Source organism: Chiloscyllium punctatum, chromosome 1 (assembly GCF_047496795.1).
Source record: "Chiloscyllium punctatum isolate Juve2018m chromosome 1, sChiPun1.3, whole genome shotgun sequence".
Lineage (NCBI taxonomy): Eukaryota > Metazoa > Chordata > Chondrichthyes > Orectolobiformes > Hemiscylliidae > Chiloscyllium > Chiloscyllium punctatum.
Window position 1 is genome coordinate 105,044,747 of NC_092739.1, and position 20,778 is coordinate 105,065,524.

Genomic DNA, 20,778 nt, shown 5'->3' on the forward strand with positions numbered 1-20,778 from the left:
CACCACTGGGAACATCCTTTGTCACAAAGCTGGTCCTTTTTTTAAAAAGCTGTTCCTTTTCTCAAGGATACTGTGTCCTTGATTTTTTTCAGAGAAGTCATAAAACATCCCAGGCTCTGAATCGGCTGAAGTGGTACAGAGATGAAAAGGGAGGCCCTTTTGTTTATACCTAAACAGATGAGACTCCAAGCCAAAGTTTTTATGTTTTAAAAGTAACCTGTATAATAAAAGGGGGTGTGGCCAGCTCTCCAACTGTGGAGTTCAGTTCAGAATTTTGGTTAATTCAGTTCAGCCATGGTGTGTGTGAAAAAGGCTGTTGAAGTCAGTTTGAAACTGGAACTTCTCCCTCTCCTTCTGCCCTTCTAACTTTGACCTGCCAACCTCTGTTTCAGTTTTACTCTGTGTTTATGGAGTTTGTTTATTGGAACTATTGTGTGTTTTTGGAACAGCATAATTAAGTCTAGTCTGGATAGACTGAGTTCGGTGAGTGTTCTATAATCTGTTCTTTGTGTTTCATTCCGTAATTTTGTGAACAAATATTTTGCCTGTTTTAAAACCTGGTACTCAACCGAGCTACTTACTCTGGGTAATTTTCACTGTACACTTACCAAAACAAATAACAAAGTTACGGTCTGGGCTGCCTGCTTAAGAATGTTTTGAGTGGTCTGGCTTAGTCCATAACACCATCCTACATAAAACCCTTCTAGTCCTGTTAGAATTTTATAGCTTTCTATGAGATGTCCCTCATTCTTCTAAATTCTAATGATTACAATCCTGATTAACTCAATCTATTCTCAAAGCTCAGTCTGGCCAACCCAGTCTATAACCTGGTAAACCTTCCGCTGCACTCTGCCAGAGTAAGAGTATCCTTCCTCAGATAAGGAGACCAAAACTGCATACAATATTCCAGTTTGGCCTCACCAATGGCCTGTATAATTGCAGCAAGACATCCTTGTTATTGTACTTGCATCCTCTCACTATGAAAGCCAAAATATGGTTTGCCTTCTTAAAAGAACAAAGCACAAAGAAGATTTACAGCTCAGGAACAGGCCCTTCGGCCCTCCAAGCCTGAGCTGATCCAAATCTACTGACTAAACCTGTCGTCCAATTCCTAAGCATTTGTATCCCTCTGCTCCCCATCTACTCATGCATCTGTCCAGACGCATCTTAAATGAACCTACTATGCCTGCCTCTACCACCTCTTCTGGCAACGCGTTCCAGACACCTGCCACCCTCTGTGTGAAGTACTTGCCACGTGTATCCCTCTTAAACTTTTCACCTCTCACCTTGAAAGCATGACCTCTCGTTATCGAATCCTTTACTCTGGGAAAAAGCTTGTCTCTATCCACCCTGTCTATACCCTGCATGATTTTGTAAACCTCAATCAGGTCCCCCCTCAATCTTCTGTTTCTAATGAAAACAAACCTAACCTACTCAACCTCTCTTCATAGCTCGTACCTTCCATACCAGGCAACATCCTCGTAAACCTTTTCTGCACCCTCTCCAAAGAGTCCACATCCTTTTGGTAATGTGGTGACCAGAACTGTACACAGTATTCTAAATACGGCCGAACCAATGTCTTGTACAGTTTTAACATGACTTGCCAACTCTTATACTCAATACCCCGTCCAATGAAGGCAAGAATACTATATATGCCTTCTTGACCACTCTATCCACCTGTGCAGCAACTTTCAGGGTACAATGAACCTGCACTCCCAGATATTTCTGTCCATCAACTTTTCCCAAGGCTCTTCTGTTCATTGTATAATTCTCTCTAGAATTAGTCTTGCCTAAATGCATCACCTTACATTTGTCTGGATTGAAATCCATCTGCCACTTTTCCACACTTCTCCAGTCTATCTATATCCTCCTGTATTCTCTGACAGTCCCTTACAGTTTCTGCTACTCCACAAATCTTCATGTCATCTGCAAACTTACTGATCATACCAACAGTGCCCTCTTCTCAATCATTTATGTATATCCCAAACAACAGTGACCCCAATACTGACCCCTGTGGAATACCACTGGTCACCTTTCTCCATTTTGAGAAACTCCCTTCAACTAATACTCTCTATCTGCTGTTGCTCAACCAATTCTTTATCCACCTAGCTAGAACACCCTGCACACCATGTGACTTCACTTTCTCCATTAGTCTACCATGGGAACCTTATCAAACGCCGTACTAACGTCCATGTATATGACATCTACAGCCCTTCCTTCATCTATCAACTTGGTCACTTCCTCAAAGAACTCTATTAAGTTGGTCAGGCACGATCTCCCCTGCACAAAACCATGTTGCCTATCACTGATAAGCCCATTCTTTTCTAAATATAAATAGATCCTATCCCTCAGTACCTTCTCCAGCAACTTTCCCACCACTGGCATCAGCTCACTGGCCTGTAGTTACCCAGAATATCCCTACTACCATTCTTAGAGAGGGGAACAACATGAGCAACCTTACAGTTCTCCAGTACCTCAGCTGTGTTTAAGGATGCTACAAAGATATCTGTCAGGGCCCCAACTATTTCCTCTCTCGTCTCACTCAGCAACCTGGGATAGATCCCATCCGGTCCTGGGGATTTGTCCATATTAATAACCTCTAGCCTAACCGATACATCTTCCCTACTTATACTAACGTGATCCAGACTAATCAAACTTCTATCTCTAATCCAAGATTCATCATAACAAAAGCAAATTACTGCAGATGCTGGAATCTGAAACCAAAAGAGAAAATGCTGGGAAATCTCAGCAGGTCTGGCAGCATCTGTAAGGAGAGAAAAGAGCTGATGTTTCGAGTTTAACTTACCCTTTGTCAAAGCTTTGACAAAGAGTCAGTTAGACTCGAAACGCAGCTCTTTTCTCTCCTTACAGATGCTGCCAGACCTGCTGAGATTTTCCATCATTTTCTCTTTTGGGTACAAGATTCATCATGTTCCTCTCCTCAGTGAACACTGATGCAAAGTAATCATTCAGAATCTCACCCATTCTCTCAGGTTCAACACACAGCCTTTTTTCTTTATCTTTTAGTGGACCAATCCTTTCTCTAGTTACTCACTTTCTTCTGATATAAGAATAAAATGCTTTGGGATTCTCCTTAATTCTGCTCGCTAAAGCTATTTCATGCCCACTTTTAGCACGCTTGATTCCTCGTTTAAGACTTGTCCTACTCTTCCGATATTCCTCCAGGGCCTGTTCTGTTCTTAGCTGCCTAGACCTTATGTACGCTTCCCTTTTCCTCTTGGCTAGTCGTACAATTTCTCCTGTCATCCACGGTTCACGAGTCTTTCCTTTCCTATTCTTTGCCTTCAATGGGACATGCCTATCCTGCACTATCTTTAACTTAACTTTGAAAGCCTCCCACATATCAAAATGTGGACTTCCCTTCTAATAACTGTGTCCAATCCACATTTCCGAGCTCCTGCCTAATTTTGATATAATTGGCCTTAGCCCAGTTTAGTACTTTTCCCTTAGGACCACTCTCATCTTAATCTACGAGTATTCTAAAACTTACAGAACTTACAGAATTGTGGTCAGTGTTCCCAAAGAAATCCCCCACCGCAACGTCTATCACTTGTCCTGGCTCGTTCCCCAATACCAGGTCCAATATGGCCCCTTCCCTCGTTGGACTATTGACATACTGCTCGAGAAAACTCTCCTGGAAGCTTCTTACAAATTCTACCCCATCCAGACCTCTGACGCTAAGTGTATCCCAGTCAATGTTGGGAAAATTAAAATCTCCCATCACCACTACCCTATCGCATCTACAATTTTCCATAATCTGTTCTACCTCACGCTCACTGTTGGGAGGCCTGTAATACAGCCCCAATAGTGTGACTGCGCCCTTCTTATTTTTCAGCTCCGCCCATAATGCCTCCTTACCCAAGACCTCCATAGTGTCTTCCTTTAGCACAGCTGTGATCTCATCCCTGACCAGTAATGCAACTCCACCCCCTCTTCTTACTTCCCTGCCTGTCCTGTCTGAAGCATCTATAACCAGAACATTTAGTTGCTAGCTGAAAAATGTGTTGCTGGAAAAGCGCAGCAGGTCAGGCAGCATCTAAGGAGCAGGAGAATCGACGTTTCGGGCATAAGCTCTTCTTCAGAAATGAGGAGGGTGTGCCGAGCAGGCTAAGATAAAAGGTAGGGAGGAGGGACTTGGGGGAGGGGCATTCGGAATGCGATAGGTGAGAAGGAGGTTAAGGTGAGGGTGATAGGCTGGAGAGGGGGTGGGGGCGGAGAGGTCGGGAAGAAGGTTGCAGGTCAAGAAGGCGGTGCTGAGTCCGAGGGTTGGGACTGAGTTAAGGTGGGGGGAGGGGAAATGAGGAAACTGGAGAAATCTGCATTCATCCCTTGTGGTTGGAGGGTTCCTCGGCGGAAGATGAGGCACTCTTCCTCCAGGCGTCGTGTTGCCATGGTCTGGCGATGGAGGAGGCCAAGGACCTGCATGTCCTTGGCAGAGTGGGAGGGGGAGTTAAAGTATTCAGCCACGGGGTGGTTGGGTTGGTTGGTGCGGGTGTCCCAGAGGTGTTCTCTGAAACGTTCCGCATTTAGTTGCTAGCCATGCCCTTCCTTCAACCAAGTCTCTGTGATTGCAATGACATCATACTCCCAGGCACCAATCCAAGCCCTAAGTTCATCTGCGTTACACACTGTACTCCTTGCATTAAAGTAGATGCACTTCAGGCGACCAGTTCTTTTGCACTCATCTGCTCTCTGTCTACTCTTCCCCTTATTAATGCTATCTTCATGATTCTTACAGTCTCCAGTTTCCACCTCGCTGCCTACTTGTTTTCTCTTCTGGTTCCCAGTCCCCTGCCACATTAGTTTCAAACCTCCCCAACAGCAGTAGCAAAAACTCCAAGGACATTGGTTCCAGTCTGGTTCAGATATAGACCGTCCATTTTGTAATAGTCTCACTTTCCCCAGAACCGGTCCCAATGTCCAACAAATCTGAACCCCTCTCTCCTACACCATCTCTCAAGCCACATGTTCATCCTGCCTATTTTTTTCATTTCTACGCTGGCTAGCACGTGGCACTGGTAGTAATCCCAAGATAACTACCTTTGAGGTCCTCCTCTTTAACTTCTCTCCAAGCTCCCTGAATTCTTCTTTCAGGACCTCATCTCGTTTTTTTACTTTTATCATTGGTGCCTATATGCACCAAGAATCCTTTATTGCCTGTTGCATGGGCTTGCTTACTGTCAGTGACTGATGCATGAGAACACCCAGGTCTTGTTGAATATTCCCTCTCTCAATTTAGAGCCATTAAAAGAATAGTCTGTCTTCCTATTTCTGCAACCAAAATGAATAACCTCACATTTATCCACATTATATTGCATCTGCCGTGTAACTGACCACTCACTCAGCCTGTCCAAATCATTTTGCAATCTCCTCCTTCCATCCAGTTTAATGTCATCTACAAATTTTGAGATATTACATTTGGTTCCCTTATCTAAATTATAAACATAGAATGTGACTAGCTGGGTACCTAGTACCGATCGTGTGGCACCCTGAGAGTCTAGTCACTGCCTGCCATTCAGAAAAATACCTATTTATTCCTACTCTGTTTCTTGTACGCTAACCAATTTTCTATCCAACTCAATATAATACCCACAATCCCATGCGCTTTAAGTTTACACACCAAGTATTTTGTTGAAATTATTCTGAAAATTGAAATAAACCATATTCGCTGGTTCCCCCAAACAACTCTACCACTTATATTCTCAAATAATTCCAGTAGACTTACCAAGCATGATTTGCCTTTAGTAAATCTATGTCCATAAAGTGTGGCACTGGAAAAGGCACAGCACATTCGGCATCATCTGAGGAGCAAGACAGTCGACATTTCGGGCATAACACTTCATCAGGACTCATCAAATCTATGCGGACTGTGTCTGATTCTACCACTGTTATCCAAATGCTCTGCAATAAACGCCTTAATAATGGACTTGAGTGTCTTCCTTACCAGTGACGTCAGGCTCACTGGTCTATAATTTCGTTTTCTCTCTACCTCCCTTTTTAAATAGTAGGTTACATTAGCTAGTCTCCAATCTGTAGGAACTGTAACAGAGTCTAAAGACTCTTGGTAGATGATCATCAATTCATTCACAATTTCAAGGGATGCAGATTATCAGGTCCTGGGGATTTATTAGTTTTTGATCCTATCAATTTCTCCAACATCATTTCTTTACTAATAGATTTACTTTAGTCTCTCAATCTCACTAAACCTGTGCTCTCCACCTTTTCTGGTACATTATTTGCATCTTCTTATGTGAAGACAGCGCAAAGTATGAATCTAGTTCATTTAAAAGTACAAGCTTTTGGAGCGCTGCTCCTTCGTCAGGTAGCCAGTAGGACAGGATCATAGGAAACAGACTTTATCGTTAAAGATCAAAATGTCATACAACTGATGCAATACATGAGTGAACCTAGATTACTGTTAAGGAGGAGAAAGTGAGGACTTGCAGATGCTGGAGATCAGAGTCGAGAGTGTAGTGCTGGAAAAGCACAGCAGGTCAGGCAGCATCCAAGGAGCAAGAGAATCGACGTTTCGAGCCTAAGCCCTTCATCAGGAATGAGGCCTGTGGATCGGGGCTGAAAGATAAATGGGAGGGGGAGGGATTTGGGGGAAGATAGCTGAGAAAGCCAGAGGTGGATGAAGGTGAGGGAGAATGTGATAGATCGGGGGGGGAATGATGGACAGGTTTGAAGGGTAGTGCTGAGTTGGAGGCTTGGGACTGGGATAATGTGAGGGCAGGAGAAATGAGGAAGCTGTTGAAATCCACGTTTATCCTGTGTGGTTGCAGGGTCCCAAGGCGAAATATGAAGCGTTCCTCCTCCAGACGTGGGTCATAATGGTTTGGCGGTGGAGGCGGCCCAGGACATGCATGGCCTTGATGGAGTGGGAGGGGAAGTTGAAGTGTTCAGCCACTGGGTGGTGGGGTTGGTGGCTGCGGATGTCCCTCCCTGATGTACAGGAGACCACACCGGGTGCACCAGATGCAGTAGATGACTTTGGATGAGGTACAGGTAAATGTTTGACGTACGCGAACTCAGACATGCACTCTCTCTCCTACGCATGCATGCATACACACACACACACCTCCCTAAGTCAATGGGGTGAATTTGTATTTGCAGATACATTCTATTTTGTTCAAAAAGCACACCATTTGTATGCAGTCACTCTGACTCAGAGTTGGGATACAGGCAGACTCTAACTTCACACCTTTAATGCATTGTTTGAGCTGAGACGTCAGCCTTTTCTTATATACTGATAAAATCTTATGTTATCTTGGGGTTGTGACATGGAAGAAATTCTGGGATTTACATATTAATTAATCAAAACCTGCATCCCCATGCTACGTGATTAAAGATTTAACAGAAATCTTGGTTTGTTCAATACATCACATCATTTGTGTGACACTTTGATCTTTTACTATAAATTCTGTGTCCTATGATCCTGCCCACTACCCATCTGATGAAGGAGCAGTGCACTGAAAGCTTGCGCTTCTTTGCCCACCCCAGTCCAACACTGGCACCTCAACATCATGAATTTAGTTTGTCAGCCTTTGTTCCCCATTATAAATGCCCCGATTCTGACTGGAGGGGGGTACGTTAGTTTTCACCAATCTTTTTCAGTTTTCATACGTATAGAAACTTTTACAGTCAATTCTTGTATTCCCTGCAAGCTTACTCTCATACTCTATTTGCCCCTTCTTAATCAATCCTTTAGTCTTCCTTTGCCAACTTTTAAACAGTTTCTGAACCTCAGGACTATTGTTTATTCTTACCAATTTGTACATTTTGTTTTTGCTATGGATTGGTCACTGTTCTCTTTGTACTCTTATGCCAGACGGGTATAAACCATTTTCTACTTCAACCATTTGCTCTTTGAATGTTTGCCTTTGCCTATCCACTGTTATTCCTTTCAATATCATTTCCAAAACCATTAAAGCCAACTCATGTCTCATGCCATGGTCGTTTCCCTCATTAAGTTTCAGAACGGTGGAACAGTGGTTAGCACTGCTGCCTCACAGCACCAGAGACCCAGGTTCAATTCCCGCCTCAGGCAACTGTTTGTGTGGAGTTTGCACATTCTCCCCATGTCTGCGTGGGTTTCCTCTGGGTGCTCCAGTTTCCTCCCACAGTCCAAAAATGTGCCGGTTAGGTGAATTGGCCATGCTAAATTGCCCGTAGTGTTTGGCGAAGGGGTAAATGTAGGGGAATGGGTCTGGGTGGGTTGCTCTTCAGATGGTCGGTGTGGGCATGTTGGGCCGAAGGCCTGTTTCCACACTGTAAGCAATCTAATCTAATCTAAACAACCCTAGTCTCAGAATCAACTTTCTCACTCTCCACCTTGATGAAAAATTCTATCTGATAATGGTTCTCATTCACAAGGTCTCTTACAACGATATCACCAAATATTCCTTGCACATTGAACAATACCTACTCTAAGATGGTCTGTTCCTGACTTGGTTCCTCAAGTATTGGGCAGAAAACCATCCTGTATCCACTTTAAGTATTCCTCCTCTACATTATTGTAACTAATTTGATTCGTCCAATTTGCATCAAACCTGGTTCAATGTTGAATGTAGGAGTGCACACTAACAGCAGCAAGGCAAGCCGAAAAGCAAGCTACTAATCTGGTAAAGCTACAAAACAGGAATATTTGCATGCCAAAAGGTAGCAAAATAAGCAATCCCACAACCACCAGATCCAATCAAAGCTCGGCAATTCTGCCTCATTTCGTAGTAAAAGATAAAGCTGAAGCATCTGTATACATTTTCAGTCTGAAGTATCTGGAAGATGATCCATGTCAGTGTCCTCCTGTAGTCCCCAGCATCACTGATGCCAGTTTTCAAACAATTTGATCTATTCCACACGAGGTCATGAAACAAGGGAAGGTACTACATACTACAAAGCCAATGGACCATGACAACATCCCAGAAGTGCTACTGGAGAATTATGAAGAAGCCACAAGATTCACTGTTTAAATCAGAAGCATTTTACCTATCAAAAATCAAACTTCGTGAATACTGATAACTGTAATGCTAAATATACAATTAAGTGAACAATGAATACAGTCACTTTTTCTCTAAGTTTAAATTTCCTTCTGCACCCATTTAATTTGCATCTCCAAAACTTAAACCAGATTCTTACAAAAAAAGTTAAGATTTACCACTTTGTCTGCGTACTGTTTTAACACTGGTATGAGGGTTAAGGTTTTTTGGGATTCCTACTTATTTCTGGTAAGGATTTCCCCTCAAATCTCCACCAACCCTCCCAGTATTGTAAATTCCCAGTTCAATACAGGCATCAATAATGTTTTAAGCACAGCCACCTTGGTCAGAATTGTCCTGTTCTAATATCCTTTAATAATAGAGTTTTCTCTCTCTCGCTTCTCAGCTTTGCTAACCTAGAGGTCTAACTCACTGTTAGTGAAGTCTGTCAGTTATTAGGAGTTTTAAACTCTTGTAGGCAGCACACAGATTTCAAATTAATTCTGCTGGTCTGTAGCTAGCTTTTTCTAAACTCAAAAACCTGATTGAAACAAATCCACTCAAACAATCCAATACCCCGCACACAAACTTAATGTTGATCCTTTTTCTGTTGTTTATCTCCCAAGCAACTGTCTCACATGATCAGATTCTAGAAACAGGATGCTTTATCAAAAATCATCTCCCACAGAAACCTAATTCTAAAAAGGATTTGCACCCAAGATAAAATACTGTTTTTTCTCCAAAAGTACATAGCCCATCACAATACTCACGCTGGATATTCAGGTACAGTCTCTTTCATAGCTGGAAGATCTCTCACATATTCATTATACAGCCATTTCACTTTGAAGTGTAAGTTCATGTAATCTGCACTTTTGCAGAGCCTGTGCTTCTCATGCTCTAAAGAATAAAAATATAAAAATATATTATCATAAGCATATTACATAAATATTTTCCCTTAACATTATTCAATTTCAAACTTGCGGCAAGACATATTTTATTATTAAAGTTAAACCCATGCTGACCTTATGATGGAGGGAAAGTTAGGAGGGAAAGTGATGTTGGGTCAAAATCCTGAAACTCCCTTTCTCTCAACATTTTGTATAGAATTTAGAAGATTAAGGGGTGATCTGATTGAATTCTCCAAGTTAGTAAAAGGAAAAATTATGGGAAAATTGCACTTAATTCATTGATAGAGCTTTATGAAAAGCTACCAGAGATAGTTGGTGAGGGTAGTGTTGTTGATGTGGTATGGACTGACTTCCAAAGAGCTTTCAATACAGTACAACTCATCAGACCTCTGAGAAAGTTACAGCTCATGAAATAAGTGGGACAGTAGCGACAGGAATACAAAATGGCTGTGGAAAACGAAGCAAAGAGAAATGGTTAATGGATTTTCTGGGTCAAAAGGAAGGCTTACAATTTTTGATTATGGGACCCTTACTTTTCAGATATCTATTAATGATCTAAATCTTGGCTTGCAGGGGACAATTTCCGAGTTTGGAGATGATACAAAAGTTGGAAACATTGCAAACTTGGGTGGGGGACAGCTTAATAAGCTGGTCTTGAGCAGATAGGTGGCAGGTGAATTTCAATGCAGAGAAGTGAAAGAGGATATATTTTGATGGAAAGGGAATGATTGCATAAAATAGAGATAGCTACCCTAAAGGGTGAGGTGGACCAAACAAACCTGGGTGTACATGTGCATAAGTTGTCTAAGTTATCAAGACAGGTTGAGGAGCAGGTAACAAAAGATACAATATGCTAGGCTTTAATAGGTTTTGGGAACAAAGAGGTTATGCTGACCTCATATGAGACAACAAATTGACTTCAGTTGGGGGTTTGTGCTCGGTTCTAGGGAGAGGAAGAGAGCAAGCGAGAGAGAGAGAGAGAGAGAGAGAGAGAGAGAGAGAGTGAGAGAAAGAGTGAAAGGAGTGGACAGGTGAAGTCAGAACCCAGAGAAAGAGAGGAAAAAAAATCAGGCAGACATCATTTTTACTCGAAAATTCGAGAACCGGGGAATCCATATCTGATTCAACTAGGTTAAAATGGCTGGCAGAAGCATATGAATTTACTTTCACCCTTCATGAGATGCTTAGACATTGTTTGATATGTGGGATTAATGATGTGACTATGCAAAAACACATATTAGTTGACGTCCAGAGGACATAGGCAAGTCCTTTTTCTTAGAGTGCCTTTTGAGGATTTCTTTTTAAGCACCGGGTCAGGTTCCTCTGATTTTGTGACCAATATGGGCAGCGTGTAACTCCTGGGAGCTTGCCCCTTATGCCAGGAGTGCCTCAGTAAAATTTCACTCTCTTCTTCCAATGGCAAAAGTGTCGAGGCAGCTACATCCATCATGTCCATCTCCGATTCTGAGGACTTATCAATGTATGCAAGTACCCCTGGGTTCACCCTTTCTGTCAAACATTGAAAAGTCCTCAGAATCAGAGATGGATATGATGGATATCACCACCTTGATGCTTTTGCAGCTGGAGGGAGAGATTAAAATTCTGGAGCAAGAGTCAAGCTCCCTTCTGTTATAAGCCACTTGTAGCAGTCACCTAGTGCTAAAACGACCCAGAAGACTCTCCAAGAAAAAGGACTGCCCTTATCTTCAGTCTCAGAGGGGAAGGGATGTAGTGATTGTAACGAGGTCAGCCAGCTGGACATCATAGAATACCAGTTCCCCATTTGGGGCTGTTGAACTGCTCAATCAGGAAGCCCTGGCTGACAGATAAATAAGTCGTGTCAGAGATACTGCCATTCTGACAGCTGAGATTGAACAGGCAGTACTAAAGTCAAGGACTGTTCACGTGTAAATAAAGATTAACCTGGTGACAGGATACTGGCATCTGTGGGAGTAATTTCACAACCTTTCCAATAACTCTCTTTCATTGTCCAGTTCAGTGTGATGGCCTTGCATGTGCTAAATAGATTATAACTCACTAGATTAAAACCAAACTATATCTATAAATGGTTTATGCTCCCATTATTACTTTGGAACTTCAGGAGACTATCCTTGGGCCCCACCTTTTGGCAATACCTTCCAGAGGCATTCCAAATGCAAAACCTAGCAACCATGCTTCATTTACCCCTCTCCAATTATACTGCCTTACAAACCAGTCCACTTTCTCCAGATAAATATTAATAAGACTAAAGTCATCATCTTGAGCCCTTGCTCCAAACTTTACATTCTTGCCACCAAATTGCTGTATTTAACCTAGAACTGAGCTCCTGATTCTATGATCTGTTCATCATAAAGACCTTTATTTGTTACACTGCACATGTCTACGCATCCCAGTCTATCTGCTGTTAAAAGCTAGGTTCATGCTTTGGTCACCTCCAGACTTGATTACTACAATGATCACGGGCAGCACGGTGGATCAGTGGTTAGCATTGCTGCCTCACGGCACCAGGAACTCAGGTTCGGTTCCAGCCTTGGGTGACTATCTGTGTGGAGTTTGCACATTCTCCCCGTGTTTGTATGTGTTTCCTCTGGGTGCTCCGGTTTCCTTGCACAGTCCAAGGATGTGCAGGTTAGGTGAATTGGCCATTCTAAATTGCCCATAGTGTTAGGTGTATTAGTCAGAGGGGAATGGGTCTGGGTGTGTTACTCTTTGGAGGGTCGCTGTGGACTTGTTGGGCCGAAGGGCCTGTTTCCACACTGTAGGGAATCTAATCTAAACTAATCATCCAGTTGACTTCCTTCATCATCCATACTCTTCAACATATAAATCGTTTCAGCCTATTACCATAACTCATTGAGAATTCCTTTCATCTTTCTCCCTTCTGTTTGCTGACCTACATGAAAGCCTGGTCTATGAATGCCTTGGGATGCTCTTCAACTTGGATGCATTATGGAAACATACATTTTTGCTGAGAAAAATTAACTGCACACAATTACACAATCAAGATTTCCCCAGTCATTTATCTAACTTGTTTCTTAATGAGCTTTTTTTTTACAGTTTTGAGAGTTATTCCTATGAACTTTATGTTGGCAAGCCCGAATCTAATTTAGAACATGCAAATTATGTTTCTTAATTTAGCACATCTAATGCTAAACGCCAAATGTGGAGTTACAAATATTATGCCGCACACCCACACATTTTCACAGTTATTCTCCCTGTAAATTTTTCAATCTTTATTCATAATCTCTTCAAGGTATGATTCATATCAAGTTGCAAAGATATTAACAATCATGGGCACTAAGCCCAACTGTTCATTTCTGTAGTGTTAACATTTCTTCTATCTTGTTAACTTTTCCTTTCTTGAAAGTACTGACTTTGAGGCACGTTGCCACTAATCATTTGTAAACTTAGACAAAATGGGTAGAAGACAGAAGAGAGTCAGGTTAAAGGGTTAAAGGCTTAATTGACAAGTATTGGAAACCCTTCCCCAACATGCCATATCATTGTGGTGGCTGAATATCCTACCATTTCCAAGGGCCACTGGCTACAACCTATGCCACTGTTTATTTTCCCTATTTGGCTAGGCTATCAGCATGGACGCTAGATAGAAAATGGAAGAATAAAATGTCAATGACTGACATTAAGCTTGGCAGGACCTCAGCACCCTCTACCTTATCTAGTTCTTTCCTGATTTTGGATTTCTCTGCATCTTCCCATCTTCTATTTCTCACTCAATAGCCACACTTCAGTGGACATGGAAAGGATATTCCTCTTGTGAGCAAGAATACAATTAGGGTGGGTACTATTTTAAAATTAGGGGTCAGCCTTACAGGAGAGAAATGCAGTAAGTTATGCTCTCGTGGTGAACTGAGAGCTTTTGGAAGTTTCTGCCTTGGGCAGTGATGGAAGTAGATCACTGAATATTTTTAAGCCAGAGGTAGATAGATTTCTTATCAGACAAAGAAATCAAAAGTTATTGAGGTATATAGGGAATTGGTTCTTTTCTTATTGGTGTGTATATGTTGTCTGAGGCTCATTTTCTCATCAAATATGATGCTGAGGTTGGGAACAAACTGATTTTGCCTTCATCAGATGCCAGAGAGGGGGATGGAGTCAGGAGCAGAGAGAACATTGTTTGAACTGGAAACAGAAGGCAATGGCTTTAGTCTTCTGAATAATTATGAAGAAAACATTTCTGCTCTTCACATATAAGATGTTTGACAAAACAATTGGTTTTACAGCATACTTGTAGGATTGTCCAAGTCCAAACATCCAGCATATGAACTCAACCACTCAAGCTGAGAGATAATAAAGACTAGACAAAGGTTTCAGCAGATTAGCTGAGGTATGGGCAGAATTGAGGGATGTTATGGATTGATGGAAATTGGTGATATGTAATAATGTGCAAGGAACAATAATCTATAGGTGAGCAGTCAGCTCCAGGCACATCATGTAAGGAAGCTACAATCTGGACACACCTTCTGCAGTTAAAAGTTTGGTATACTAAATGATTCATTTGGCTCAAAATTATACACACAAGTAATAAATGTTTCCTGTTTTGCTTTAGAAAGCAGAGATGCCTCAGAACTAGTGTGATGTCCTATATCTCCAAACAGCTGAGGTGCATTCTTCAATGCCACAGTTTCCAAATTTAGAAAACAGCTGCTAAAGAATTGCTGTTCTGAAGAGGTGGTATTGAATATAGATCAGCCAAAATTATCAATAGCAACAAGACCCCAGATGATTAAAGAATACAAGAACATTTTGGTATCCTGATTTTAGATTTTATTTTAGCCAAATTTAATTTCATTTTGGTGCCATGTAAGCTTTGATTCCTTTTCATTGTGGCTATAATTTTAGAGTAGAATCTGATGTTACTCAATTGTTTCCCTGCAGTGATGCACTTACCCATTGTCTTCCTCCTTAATTCTACGCAAGAATTTCAATTTAAGTGGGAATGATAATGTAGCAGAGTTGAAAAGTGTGGTGCTGGAAAAGTGCAGCAGGCAAGGATCTCAGTGAGTCCCTCTCCCCTCTACAATGATAATGTAGCAGCAATGGATTAATGAACACACTCACGAGTAGATTGCAATCATTTTTGTCATAACACCAAAGTTCTTGGTTCTTCAAAACTGGAGATTGAAACGCACCCCTGCCTGACAAACATTTCCATGAATTCTCTGAGACTGTGTTTTACTTCTCGAGTGGTCTATCTATAACAATCAAAAGAAATTATCCCTTTTGCTTTACTATGTGTCACTTTCTTACCAACATGTAAATATCCATAATTTGAACAACACTGTTAGTCAGTCAAAGGTGACAAAGAAACAGGACTGGTCTTTACATGCCTTTATTGTGCATGTTTTTGGTGGGCATGTAAAGTAAGTTGGTAAAAACCAAAAGAACTGTGAATGCTGGAAATCATAAATAAAAACAGAAATTGCTGGAAAAGCTCAAGAGGTCTGGCAGCATCTGTGGAGAAAAATCAGAGTTAACATTTCGGATCCAATGACCCTTCCTCAGTGTTCCAAACAGAAACTTCATAGTGCTTCAGTGCAGAAAATTCTTGGTCTCTTCGTGCATGAATCGCAGAAAACCTTATATGCAGGTATAGCAGGTAATAAGGAAGATAAATGGAATTTAGGCATTTATTGCTAAAGGAACAGAATATAAAAGCAGGAAATGTTGCTGCAACTCCATAAAGCACTAGTGAGATCACAGCTAGAATAATGTATACTGTTGGTCCCTTTACTTGGCATTCGATGTAGCTGTATTGGACGCCACTCAGAAGAAGTTCTGAAGATTCATTCCAGAGACAAGCTTATGAAGAGAGATTGAGCAGAATAGGCCTATACTCTCCAAAATTTAGAAGAAGGAATGATCTCATTAAAGCATATTCCATGCTGAAGGGAACTGGTTGCAGATGTAATTGCATGTGTCTTCCCAACATACTTTTTCACCTATCTTGGTGTCAACTGCAAATGTAGTTATCAAGCCTTCTCTCCTCTCATTTAAGTCATTGATAAAAATTACAGCTTTTTAAAGTTTTAAAAATTATCAGAACCCTGCACACACCACTGCAGGACTCCAATCATCACATTCTACTAACCAGATACAGACATAATTATGCATATCCTGTTTTCTGCCTGCCAGCCAATCTTCTACTCATGCTAATATGTTACCCATCAAAATTATTTAAGAAAATTATATCACATTAAAAATGGTTATGGTTAACTCAGTATGTTTAAAAATACTTGTTGACAAAATAGAGTTATTAATGTGTTCTTGAAACCAACCAACTTTGACCTTTAGTAAAGTAATATTACAAGATACAAATTCTTCCAATTATTGCAGCTTTATTTAAATACAGTGAAGCAAAGAAATTAACTAAGGATGCAAATTGGTTGCCCGGCAGCTTAACAGCTAGGCATCATGCAGTAGACTCAAATTTAAATCCCAATCCTGAATGGTATTTATACCATTTAACTATAGCAACAATAAATTTTCCATACTTGTTTCATTATTGACTTTTTCTTTCATAAACTTAGGTGAGAATGGAAGTGAGCAAAGGAGTGAAAAGAGGGAAAGAGAAAAACATAATAGACTTAATCTTTACAAGAATGGAACTTGAATATTGCTGAGAAAATGACATTTGTCAAAACTTTGTCCTGTAGTCGACACAATATCACAGCAATTCAAAGGACAATTGTAAAGGACAATCACGCTTTTTATATTGTATGAGATCAGCATGCTAATTGGCTGGCAATGTAACTTGATTACTCGAGGTGTTGCCAAGGAGAATGCACCAGTTTGATGATGTTGATAATTAACTGCCAAGCTTTATTGAAATTTAAACGGAGCATGTTGACATTGATTGGATAAGACAATGTCCTGAGAAGCGGATCATGGAATGGCTATCCCCTATTATGTTCAGTTGAAACTGGTGCAGTGTATGTACATGTTGTTTGTCATTGAGGAACAGTTAATTAATAAATGCTATTTTCAGTACTTGCAAGTTTATGACTTGGTGAACCTGAATAATAGATATTTGTCAGCAAAATTCTTAGCACACTCAGGGTTATTTAGCAAGTGCTTCCTAATCATAGAACCATATCTAATGTTGGACACAGTATTTAAACCTTTACAAGCACAGGCTGGTTGGTTATGTTAGTATCTTCGAGGAGAAAGTGAGGACTGCAGATGCTGGAGACCAGAGCTGAAAATGTGTTGCTGGAGAAGCGCAGCAGGTCAGGCAGCATCCAAGGAGCAGGAGAAGGGATCATGCCCGAAACGTTGATTCTCCAGCTCCTTGGATGCTGCCTGACCTGCTGCGCTTTTCCAGCAACACATTTTCAGCTATGTTAGTATCTTCTCTGTTGTAAAGTAATGTGCAGTTGATACCTTTCTCCAGGTTTTGGAACATAAAAGCTACATGTCAAGCACCATGCATCATTGCAATTCATATACCACATTAATCATTTGTGAGTATGTCTCATTAAAGGTGAATGGCACGAATGCTGTCATTGCTACTGATGAATGGCTCAGCCCAAAGTGTCAATTTTCCTGCTCCTCAGATGCTGCCTGACTGGCTGTGCTTTTCCAGCAACACACACTCAACTCTGATCTCCAGCATCTGCAGACCTCACCATCTCCGAATACTGCTACTGCGTAGGAGCAACCTGAAAAACTGGTTTTACCTGTTGTCAAATTTTTGAGATATCTTATATTGGGCACTTTTCGTGGCTGCAAGTGGTAAGTTAGGCCTTTTCATGAGTTTGTGCAACACAGTGAGAATTGACCTGATCAGTGTGGCCATTGTACCACAGGAGAGATTTGCTGTTCCCTATTTGAGTATTGAACTTGCATGGTAAGCAAATAGCTTTGAATCTACTTATGAGGTCACCAAAAGCCTAACCTTGCTGAGTGGAACTGTTGGAATTCCAAAGCATACATTGCCCAGTGGAGTGAAGTTTGCAGTGGACAGTTATAAAGAAACCTTCGGCAGATTTCTTATTTACATATTGATAGCAATACCTTGTCCCTGTGTTCCTTTGACATTGTTAAAACATCCCCCATTGTGCAAATGACTTTTCACTGATCTTACAAACTCAAACTTGTGCTGTTCAGTTCAATTTTAATGACATCACATGCACCAAATAGATTGTTACCATTAGATCCCCTCTAGGCCCAACATTCTCAAACATCATTTGTGGGTTCCATGTGAAATGTGGCTACAATGGAATGACACCAAACATAAACCTTGCATATTTCCAATACATAGATAAAATACTCATCACATTTTCACGAGCTTCAACTTCTACTTAAATTCAACTTTGAAATCAACCAAATTACTTCTCTCACCTGGATGTGCCAAATGAGAAGTCACCAAGAAGTTTATTATCACTGTCTACTGCAAACCCACTTCCAATGGTGAGAGTACACATGGGATTCCTACTATTTCAATGTTATACAATTGGCCCTACCAACAACTTTGTGAATAGAGCCTGAGCTCACCTTGATGCTGAAATTTGGAATACCAAGCCATACTGTGAGATAATGGCAACACTGATCAGAACATTTCTCACTGTACATCACAAGCAATCATGAAAGGGGGTGAGGTGACCACTTTCAAAAAGAGGTCAGAGCACCATGGATTACTCTGAAGGAATTGCAAAAATTCAACCAACAGGTTAATTTAACTGTTTCGTGCTGTCACTTTGAAGTAGTAACACTGTTTGCCATAACGTGTTGCTGCCATCAAGCTAAAAAGACATTCTGTTTATCACACAAATGAGTAACATGGTACAGCGTGGTACACCAGTGCCAGTGTGACTTTAGTTAGGTAGCTCCAATACCCCAAAGTGGATCTGTACCAAACAGTATGCTCTGTTAGCTGTTCCCAAAAGATAATGGCTGTACCCAACTAGCCTCTGCTTGCAAAATACTAAACATAGTTCCAATATTAGATGTGTTACCACAATTGAAAAACATTCCTTATTCACTTGCAGGACCTGGGTGTCAGTGACTGGGCCAGCATTTATTGCCTCGTCCATAATTTCCCTCAAGCCGATGGTGGTAAGTTGCCTTCTTCAACCACAACATTCCATGCGCTGTAGGCAGACCAACAACATTGTTAAGGAGGGAATTCCAGGATTTTGACTCAGTGACAGTAATGGAATAGCAATATACCTCCAAAGCAGATACTGAGTGGTTCAGAGGAGGAACTTGCAGGTGGTCATTGAAATAACTCCACAAAAGTTAGAATCCTGTTACCAAGTTACCTTGGATTTACACGTGCATAGTACATGACACTGACCCGGTCAGTCCAGAGCCAGGTCCCAGAGTGAGCAGAATACCTGACACTCCTGTTTATATCTGTCAGGTAGGACTCCTGATTGGATCTGTTAATCTTGTCCAATCAGGGAACTCTATTATATGAGGTGCACCTGGCTGACCTCCCCTCTGGTAGTTGTCTTTTCCCTAGGTTGGGGCATTTCAAGACTAGGAGACACATGTTTAAGGTGAGAGGAGAGAGATTTTAAAAAGACATAAAAAGCAAACGTTTTGTAGAGAGTGGTTTGCATGCGGAATGAACTCCCTGAGGAAGTGGTGGATGTGGGTACAATTACAATATTTAAAAGACATTTGGATAGGTACATGAATTGGAAAGGTTTGGAGGGATATGGGACAGGAGCAGGCAGGTGAAACTAGTTTAGTTTGGGATTATGTTCAGCATGGATTATAGAATGTAGGGAACTAGATGGTGACATCTTGAAAAATGTCCATATTACAGAGGAGGAAGTGCTGGATGTCTTGAAATGTATAAAGGTAGACAATCCCCAGGACCTGATCAGGTGCATCCTAGAAGTCTGTGGGAAGCTCGGGAAATGATTGCTGGGCCTCTTGCTGAGATATTTGTATCACCAATAGTCATAGGTGGGGTGCTGGAAGACTGGAGGTTGGCTAATGTGGTAACACTATTTATGAAAGATGGTAAGGACAAGCCAGGGAATTACAGAACTGTGAGCCTGACATCAGCCTGACAAGTTCTGGGAGGGAATCCTGGGGGACAGGATTTACACGTATTTGGAAAGGCAACAACTGATTATGGATAGTCAATATGGCTTTGTGTGTGGGAAATCATGTTTCACGAACTTGATTGAGCTTTTTGAAGAAGGAACAAGGAGGATTGATGGGGGCAGAGTGGTGGACGTGATTTAAATGGACTTCAGTAATGCGTTCAACAAGGTTCCCCATGGGAGACTGGTTAGCAAGGTTAGATCTCATGGAGTACAGGGAGAACTAGCCATTTGGATACAGAACTGGCTCAAAGGTAGAAGACCTTTCAGACTGGAGGCCTGTGATCAGTGGAGTGCTACAAGGATCGGTGCTGGTCCTCTACTTTTCGTCATTTATATAAATGATTTGGATGTGAGCATAAGAGGTATAGTTCGTAAGTTTGCAGATGATACCAAAATTGGAGGTGTAGTCTATTTGCTTCTAAATGGGTAGAGATCTTGTTCCTGTGAACCTTTTTCAATAATTTCCCTACCACTGACGTGAGCCTCTCAGACCTGTAACATCCTGGATTATCCCTGTTTCCCTGAGAATCTAAAATCTGGATTTAGGCTGTTGTCAGGAGCAACCATTTAATGCATGCTTTTGCTAATTACAAAATGGCTTCTTAATGCCAGTAGCATAAAATAACATAACAAAATGGCTTCTAGGAGCAATGGCATCCAACTCTGTTGAAAACTGCATTCCTGAACTAATTGAAAGAGATTAGCAAACAATGCCCTGTTCATGGTATGAATTAACTAAGCAAGATATGACATTATTGAAGTATTTGAGCTGGCCTTGTCAATGCTGGT

General features: G+C 41.3%; 1 protein-coding gene across 9 annotated transcripts in view; it reads right to left on the minus strand.

Moving 5' to 3' along the window:
• LOC140478155 (protein unc-13 homolog B-like) overlaps positions 1 to 20,778 on the minus strand; it is a 566,607-nt gene that overhangs the window by 76,728 nt on the left and 469,101 nt on the right. For all 9 annotated transcript variants that reach the window (XM_072571666.1, XM_072571665.1, XM_072571670.1 and 6 more), the window contains one exon: positions 9,770 to 9,896. In XM_072571666.1, the coding sequence (XP_072427767.1) occupies positions 9,770 to 9,896 (127 nt within the window). The remainder of the gene's footprint in view (positions 1 to 9,769; positions 9,897 to 20,778) is intronic.